The 9808-nt window shown below is 34.6% G+C and overlaps 1 protein-coding gene across 1 annotated transcript; it reads right to left on the bottom strand.

The window, feature by feature from the left end:
• Positions 1 to 7550: 7550 nt before the first annotated feature.
• LOC111911125 (60S ribosomal protein L27-3) lies at positions 7551 to 8194 on the bottom strand. Its single transcript, XM_023906908.3, has one exon. The coding sequence runs from the start codon at positions 8118 to 8120 to the stop codon at positions 7713 to 7715; it is 408 nt and encodes a 135-aa protein (XP_023762676.1). The 5' UTR covers positions 8121 to 8194; the 3' UTR covers positions 7551 to 7712.
• Positions 8195 to 9808: the final 1614 nt, after the last annotated feature.

The raw sequence follows: 9808 nt of genomic DNA, 5'->3' as shown, positions 1-9808 counted from the left end.
AAATTGTTTATCATTAATAAAGTTGAAAAAAATATAAATTAAAAAAAAACTTAGAAAAAATAAATACATATATGTTTTTTAGGCTAAAAGATGTATGAAGATGTTAGAAGACTCTGATCCACATCTGCGCCAAGAAGAGGCGCACATACATTTTTAGGTCTGCAGTCTTCAAAAAAACAAACAGTCTGCGAAGGCTAATGTATGCACGTGGTATGCGCGGCGCAGACAGAAGAGGTCAAGCAGATCTGCAGACAAAAAACAAACACTACCTAACTGTAGGGGTTTTAACGAAGATTCTCGGTGGTGGAATGATTGGACAAGCTGTTTCAGGGTTTTTTGTGATGGTGGAGACCGGTTGGGTCTTTCTTTGGAGACTAGTGTGATGGTGATAGCGGATTTGGTGGTTCTATATGCGATGGTTATGGAGTTGTTGATGGTTCCATCAGAGACGAGATGATGGCGATCCTTCAGATCCATAAATCCTCTACAAACATCTCGCCATAGATTATGATGATGGTGATGGTGGTTCCACCGGACATTGTTGGTGGTTCTTCTTCACGAGGATTGAAAAAAGTATGAGAATGTTGGGATAGATAAGAGTAGAGGGTAAGGAGTAGTATGGGTATTGTTTTTAATAAAGAGAAATAAAAAACAATAAACAAATGAAAAATAAATAGACAAAGGATATTATAGTCATTTCATGCCTGTCAAGGACGAAATGTGCAGCTTTTAATTATACAAGGGATGATTTGAATTAATTTTTGAAATTAGGAACTAAACGTGCAATTTGGCACTTGGATCAGTGATGAATCATGTAGTTTACTCCTTTTTATAAATAAGCATCGACCTATTTTAATTCATTTTTTATTATTAAAACTAGTATTTTGTTATACGCATTGCGGCAGACTAGTTTGTATTCATGAGTGGAGACAATACGGGCATGCAGTTGTGGAGGCAGTCTTGCCAACATTTCTCAAACCCCTTTATATTAATAAAGTGGGAGATTGGGAAAAAAAACAAAATATATCATAGGTTGCATTAGGGATGCGAATTTGGTCTGGAAACTTGAACCGAACCGAATTAGGCTCGAATAAGCAATTTGTTTCGGTTATCGGGTATCCATATTAGGCTTATACGGTTTGGGGTTACCTAAATAAGGGTTTATTCGGTTCTAAATACCTAACCCGAAATCGAAAAGTCATTTTTTGATTGTATTTTCCTTGCTACACTGAATAACCTACATTCAGTCGATTCATTTCTCTGCACAACCCCATTTTATCGTGGAGTGCAAGCACAAGATGTTTGATATATGACACCATGTTCAAAACAAAAACATTTCATTTGATTATTGATAGGTTCAATTCCATTATCTGAATGAACCTTCTTAATTTTAATTTAAAAGAATATTAACAAAAGATTTAAAACAATCAAAAACCTCACCTTTTGATTTCAAAAGAAAAACCTAAGTGGTCCTAGTAAAATCATCCACAACATTCAAAAAAATACTTAAAGCCCTCAACAGAAGCAAGTCTATATGGTCCCCAAACATCTAGATGAATCAACTCACTAAGTTTTGTTGAACTGTGTTGACTATGTGTAAAAAAACTCTTTAGTCTGTTTTGCCTTGTGACATACATCACAACGAGGAAGGGACTCATTACCAAGTTTTAAAATTTATTTTAAAGAACTAAAGGGTTGGTCAGTTGGATGACCAAGTCTACTATGCCAAGCGAGTTTTGAAACACAACACTTATAGTTAATTAAATTTGTTGGAATACCTAAGGGAATACAGTAAAGGTAATACAGTCCCCCAGATTCTCTACCATTATCCACCATCTACTTTGATAGTGAATCCTGAATTTTACACTTATGTTCAGAAAAGACAACTTCACAACCACTATCCTTACAAATCTTATGAACAGACAAAAGATTGACATTAAAGTTTGGAACAACAAACACATCAAATAAGGTAATATTTAATGACAGCTGAAAGTTTCCTATTTTATTTATAGAAGCAGACGATCCATTAGGATGTTTAACAAAAAGATTAAGTTTAGACACATCTAATGCATCACTAAGTTGAGTCTCATAGGCTATCTTATGTTGATTTACCCATGATTCAACAATCCAGCTTTAAGAAGCATTAGAATTGACAAAATAATTACAACATTGAAACATAGATATACCTGCCATATTTGCAGTAGCAGGTACATCCTCGCTAGTAGAACCCTTGTTAATGAGACGAAGGAACTTGGAGTATTGCTCACTAGTAAGATAGTGAGCATCATTGCCATGTACATACTCAGGAGGAGCAATGATGTTGCTGCTAGACTCAACAGATGAAGAATTTACAGACAAGGATCTATTTTGATTAAAATTTTCATATCTTGGTTTAAAATCTTTTGGATATCCAATCAATTTAAAACATCTTTCTATCGAATGACCTTTAAGATTACAATGTTTACATTGTAATCCCTGATTTCTAGATCTATCCTGACTTTGTCTCTTTTTAAAACCATTGACTTTACTATTAAAAACAAAAACTTATGGTTTCAAAGAACTAGTGGAGTTTAAAGAAGCATTCTCTTGAAGTGACACTTCTCTAGAAAGGATAAAGAAGGCAGACTTAACATTTGGTAATGGTTCCATTAAAAGAATATGACTCTTTACTTGATTATATACATCATCAAGACCACTACGAAATTGCATTAGCTTCATTAGCTTCATCAATTTATAATGATCATTAAGCTCAGTAGCAGCTTCACAAACACATTCAGTTAAACTAGTCAATCCATCAAACTCTTTCCACAAGGAATCAAGTTTGTTGTAATAATTAGAAAGTGAAGAAACCATTTTGTTTTAACATATTAACTTGTTGATGAATATTAAAGATTGCAAACCCATAAACTTTACTATAAGTTTCAAACAACTCATTCCAAATAGATTGAGCTTTATCAGAATATACATGACTAGCATCTATAGTTTCAGAAATTGACCTTAAGATCCAACTGCAAACAACATCATTAACACGTTACCACTTAGAGGCTTTAGAAGATTAAGTTTTTTTTACAGAGTAAGAGTTCTATCTACAAACCCTAGTTTATTCATAGCCTTAAGACCTCTTGTCATAGCACTACGCCATAAACGATAATTTTCATTCCCAGTTAGTTTAATTGTTACAATAGAGGTTACAACGTTATCAGATGGATGAACATATAGGGGGTCATCAAAGTCAACAATAAGATATTTAGGAGTACCACTCCCTTCAGGTATTTCACCAGTCATGATGAACAGAAACAAAAAATCAAATAGAACAAGAACAACTGTGTTGACTTAATGTCCAAATGGTCACCACAGTATGTTGGGGCCCAAGACAATCAACACAGAGCACAAAAAACAGATTAAGAAACAATAACTGGTGTACACAAGACAACCAGGATCTCAAAAACTACAACTAAAAAAAGAAAAAGAAAAAGGGAACAAGAAACCCTCACAGTGCAATAGCAGAGAAGTTCGAGAGTCGACTCCCTGAATCCGTTCTCTACAAGAGTTTATCGGTGATGAAACCCGACCTCAAGAAAGTTATTTCATATTAGAGGGATTAGTCGACTTTGATTCGGAAAATCAACCACGGGTTGTTAACAAAACATCATCGGTAGTGAGCAATTCCAAAGATCTACAAAACACCAAAAAACAAACCTCGCAGTACCAATATCTAAACAAAATAAAGTTTATCTTCAGGGAAATTAAAGCGGAAACCCTAAAGAAACAAAAAAACTAGTCTAACACAGACTAGAAACAACTGTGAACCTAAATACAAGGATCAACAGAGAAAGAAGAGTACCTTTCACAGATCGTCGTCGAAACCAAGCGTCAAGTGACCGACGAACATCAGGATCGAGAAACAAGAGCCTTACAGCTCTGATACCATGTTAAAATTGAACAAGACAAATATCTCCCAACATCTTCATTTCTTATATCATTAGAGGATTAAGAAATAGAAGGTTTTCAAGAACATACAACTGAAAACTCACTACACAAACCCTAATCTACTCTCTTGATTTGAAACACTCAGCCTAATCTAATCTAACAATATATAAAACCTATACAAATCAATACACAAACAAAGAGTATACACAAACTCAAAATACAGATGAACAATTGAGAGATTAAGAGACGAAAAGACACCCTCTTTTAGAAACCCTAACGTTTGATTTGAAAATATCGACCGAATGAACAACTTTTCACTCTCTCTCTAGCTATATACCGATCCAATCAATATCCGGACTAAATCCGATTCAGGATTACAACCCGCGTGCTTCTTTTACCTTCAAGTTTCCTTTTAGCACCCTAAAGAATCCATTTTGAACATACAACAACCTTTTAACAATTTTTATTCTAATTATCTTAACAAGAAAAATAAATATAAGATTGTTATATAGATTTATTATTTTCAACATAGTCACAATTTGACAACTTTTCTAATGAAACTTATATTCTCATACATTGCCTAATAAATTTCCCATTAATATCAATATGGTCATGAGTAAGTCAAAGTCCTTTAAAGTTTGCATAATTGGCAGTTTTGTTCATCCAACTTCAAAAGTTTATACCGAGGTCGTTATATTGACTTGGAAACTCATTAGTACCTTAATACTTCCTAAATAATCCTTCTCCGTATAATTTTTTACTTTAAAGTGCTATTTTGTCAATCAAAAGTCAATTATCAACTCTCACGATTTAACAACGTTGACCCTTAATCATAAAAAAAACATTTTTCACTAAAAAGGAAAAATCTTTTAGACCCATTTTGAGGATTTTACAGATTCTCAACCATTTTAACTTTGAACTTGGACTTTCTTTGGTTTAATATAGGGGTGTTCAAAAATATCCGGTCCGAAATTATCCGAAATTTCGGATATCCGAATTTTCTCGGATATCCGGTTTTTCGGATTAGGATACGGATAGTGAATTTATAAAGTTTCGGATATTTCGGATATCCGATATCCGAAAAGAATAATTTTTCTTTATTTTTTAATATTTTAAAATGAGAAATTTGAAACATTGACATGCTTAATGGACTAATGTTTCCCACTATTTTCAACTTTTTCGTGAACATTCTTTCCAAACTTTTATTGCAAACCTTTCTTTTTACAATCGTTATATATTTGTTTGTTATAATCCAGGTTCGTTGGTTTTTAATCAAAAACTATTTCATAAATGCTACATATATTTATTTGTTGCTATCGATATCCATCTATGTCGCAAGATTTAACATAGTTGCTATTATTAATTTTAAGAGTTGCGGTGATTTTACGGATCGGATGTTCGGATGCGGTTTAAAATTAATGAAATTCGGATATCCGGTTTAATATCCGAAATTTCGGATATCCGAAATTTCGGATACGGATTCGGATATCAAAAATCAACTATCTGAATTTTCGGATATCCGAATTCTCGGATATCCGGTTTTGAACACCCCTAGACTTTAATATCTGCAATTTTTTTTCCTTTGCATTTGTGAACCATGACATTAAACATGGGGTTATAGTGGTGGGAGGCTTGCCAATTTAATGATAGTGCTTGATACGGTCCTAGACTCAACTCAACACCACAAGCCCATTGTTGAAGATCCATTGACCACAACTGGGCCGGGAGTTGTTGTCGAGATAAAAGCTCCAGAAGGTTCAAAAGAATTTAGTCAATCACATTAAACACATGTTAATACATGTTAATTTAGTTAGTGGAAGAAATAGTTTTCCCAGCATGTATGATCTCCTTTCCATTGCCCATGTCCTCCAATAAAGTGCATTTAGTTTAGGTAACATTTTCTTATTTAAGTCATGTAATTTCATTTGGAAAAAAACGTGCTGAAATGTGTTCTTTAATCTATCTTCTTGGAGGCTAACCCACTTAAGGGTCCTATGATCGTTATCACATATGTAACGTTAGCAATTGAAATAATTTTGGCTTGCAATTTGTATATTCATGTTTATATGCTTGTGTGCATTTAAAAGTGAAATTTGATGTTTGGAGGTGCATTTTCATTTTAGTATGAATTAAGGAGGATAGGTGATGTCATGTTTGCACCGGAAAACAGGAAGGGAAGCTGGTGGATCAAGTAACCACGTGGATCTTTGTACCCATGATAGCTGGCTTGTTGTAGTAGAAAAATGATGCATCTAAGTGTAAGCATAACATTTCAGTTTGCTGTTACTCCAGTAAGTTTCAAGTATATGCTAATCAATCATGGAATTTTGTTTGACATGAATTTCAATTGAGGTTGTGGTTTTGTTTATTTCAAACTGATTTTAATATACAAAGTTTTTTTGCTATAGTTGGTTTTGTCGTTCATCGTCTTTTATCTGTATTGGTGTTAAGTGTCTAGTTAACTGATATTTTTCTTCATAAATTTCTTTCTTTTTTATTTAAGACAATTCACGTTTAATGCAAGTTCTTGATTTGATTTTGTCATGCAATTCTAAAGTTAAGGCCTGAAGGGTAAATCATTTTTCATTCAACACAAACATTCAAAGACACAACCAAACAATATATTTTCGTCCATATGCAATTTCATTAAGAGTATCTGAATCATTTAGCCATGAATCAACCAAATCATTCAATATTCAGAGTTGAAAAAAGGTTGTCAAACAGCCTTAAGTTAATAAAAAACAACTATATATAGTTGTATATATCATCACTGTTTTACGCAAACAACAAAACTACATGAGTGCAAGAAGTTGTAGCTAGTAGAAGCAATAACTTCTATTTGTATATAAATGTTTTAAAATACATAAAATTAGAGAAAAAATGTTTAGGAAAGATAAAAATATATAAGTAATAATTTAAAGGTAATCTTATAAATTTGTCACGAAATCTATGAGCTTTTTGTTAACATGAAAGGTGTTATACTCATCAAAAAAGGCAACAAAAATCTTAAAAAAAAAATTGTTTATAAACAAAGATAATGCAGCAAAAAGAACAACAAAAAGCATTAAGGTAAAACACTTAATTGAAATTGTTTATGATTAATCACTTCAGTCCTGCTATCCCTCTATCAAACACATAATTGAAATTGTTTATATATGAAACTGCCAACATTTGATCCTTGTAATCACCATTGTATCAAAAAATTGACAGATTGATAGCCAATGATGTTGACATCCAAAAGATCAAAGAGATAACTTTTGCTTATGCGAACAAAATCTTTTCCAAACAAAAACAGGATATGAATGATAACAAAGACCAGATCTATCCATGAAAAATTGATTCTTAAGCCAACCCTAAACAAAAATCAAATCCCTAATCTTAATAGATTCTTTGGATGCAAGGCGAAACTGAATTCAATACACAAGGGCCTGAAATCATTCAGTGATTAAGGAAATCACATCTAATTCCATAAAATTTTGCTATTTTCATACGTTATCATTTCATGTTCATTGGAGGAAATAGATAACAAGACACATTCCTGCCCAATGTATTCGAACCAAATTAGGCATCATCGTCCTCAATGATGCTAAAATCCCATACTCATTGGGCAATAAACTCGATTAAGAAATGTTTACCTAATAGATTCAGTAACTATCAAATGTAACAGAAATATCACTCAAAATAAAACACTTGAAAAATAAATGTGAACTACCAGTAATCAAAGTCTATCATGATATTGACGAAGACAACAAAATTTAAACCAGAGACAACTCATCTTATACTTAGAAGCGGAGCTTCGAGAAAAACCAACGGTTTTTTCCAGTCTTGAATCGCTCCTCAAGCCGTGCTTTGGTCTCCTTGCAAGCAGTAACCTTCTTGTCACGTGACTGAAGCGCATCAACCGTTACAATGTCCTTCAGATCTACGTCGAGGGTGTACCTCGTCGGCATGATGTGGTTGTAGTTAACGAGCTTGATGAATGCCTTCACACGAGACTTCTTCGCTGTCTTCTTTGCTGAATCCTTGCGAATCACCTTCTTTGGGTACTTTGCGATTCCGGCGACGAGGCAGTGGCCGTAAGGTCGGTCACGAGTGCCGTCGTCAAATTGCCTAACGATGACCGCCTTCCTGCCGGCAAAGCGTCCATTGAGGACAACGACGGCCTTATTGGGCTTCAAAAACTTCACCATCTCCGATTCCTCTCGATGTCCTCCGCCGCCGCTGCTCACACAAAAGTATGCACCAAGCTATTGCTAGGGTTTCGAAAACTCGACTGACCATTTCTATTTATAATGTACTTATTAATAAAATCACGGAATTGCCATTAGGTTTTCTCTTTGGTCTTATGCAGTTTATACCCTTGTTCTTTCATCATGGTGCAGACGAGCGCCTTGAAGTTTGAAGTGTCTCTTCCATGTTTGTTTTCTTTTTAACTATACAATTATCTAAGACAAAACTTCAAAAATGGTTCCTATGGTTTTCGAAAATATCAAGTTTAGTCTTTAAGTTCAAAAAACCTCACAGATCGTCCATGTGGTTTCAAAACTTTTAACATTTGGTCATTCCAGCTAACTCCGTTACCATTTAGCCGTTAAGCCAGGGACATTTTTGTCATTTCACTATATAGGAACCATTTATGAGGTTTTCAATTACTTTTTTTTAATAAATAAATAAATAAATAATATTTAATATGCAATGGGTCTCTCTCTCTCTCTCTCTCTCTCTCTCTCTCTCTCTCTCCACACATAAAAAGTGCAATAACTCACCACCGACAACCTAAGTTTACTACCAGTGACCTTCTCGCTAAACTTCTCACTCAGGGCTCAGGCGGCAGGCTTCAAGTACCCTTCTTCCCTCTCCATATCTCACCTAACATCATAATACTTTGGCGCCATCTCTCTCTAAGAGAATCATCGCCACCACTTTTCCATCTCCGGTCACCGCCTCTCCCATCACCCTTCTTCTTTCGCAACACTCTCTTACAAATCCCATCATCACTAGCTCCTCTCTTTATTCAAAACCATCATTGCCCCACCTCTCCATCTCCGACCACCACCGGTATTAAAATCCTCGTTGAAACATAAATTGGATGAAGTTTGATTTTGATTACAATCTCAAATGTATTAGTTTCAGGTTTGACAGCTGATTCACTTTATTTGATTAATTGATGTGTGAAATTACGGATTTTGGTTTTGATTGCAATCGTAAGTCTGATTTTTGATTCATGTTAGTTTTAGGGGCGTATTTTGGTGTTCTTCATCGGAGCTATCAAGAGAAGAGAGGAAGTAAAATAGATTGAAGACGGAAGAAAACGAGACTAGATACTTAGATGTTGGTCGGATTTCAATGTTACTTGATTTGGGGTCTCCAATGTTGCTTGATCTGGGGTAGGATTTTGATGTGCTTCGTCGACATCGTCCAGAAAGAGAGGAACAATGGTGTTCATGTCTGCTTTCATTTGCGGTTTGGGTTTTGATTTCCAAATTTGGTTTTGATTTCAGCTTAGGTTTTGATTCACGATTTTAGGGTTTGACTTTGGTTAGGTTTTGATTTCAGGATTTGATCTTGTTGTGGTCTTAATTTCTAGGTTCAAGTTTGATTTTTAGGATTTGATCTTGGGGTAACACTTGCTGAATCGATAATGTGGGTTGTGATGGTTCCAGAATAGGTAGATAGTAGTGGTGCCGGAAGACTGGTGGTGGTCATCGTTAACTGGTGGTGATTATAGGTAACCGGTGGTGGTGGTGGGCATGGGATTGAGGGGAAGTTCTGCATTTCTTGAGAGAGAGAGAGAGAGAGAGAGAGAGAGAGAGAGAAAAAGAGAGGGTGGGACCCATTACATATTAAATATTATTTATTTATTTATTTAAAAAAAGTA

This window comes from Lactuca sativa, chromosome 8, assembly GCF_002870075.4.
Source record: "Lactuca sativa cultivar Salinas chromosome 8, Lsat_Salinas_v11, whole genome shotgun sequence".
NCBI classification, from domain to species: Eukaryota; Viridiplantae; Streptophyta; class Magnoliopsida; order Asterales; family Asteraceae; genus Lactuca; species Lactuca sativa.
Note: the sequence above shows the minus strand (reverse complement) of the source record. Positions and strands in the feature narration are given on the sequence as shown.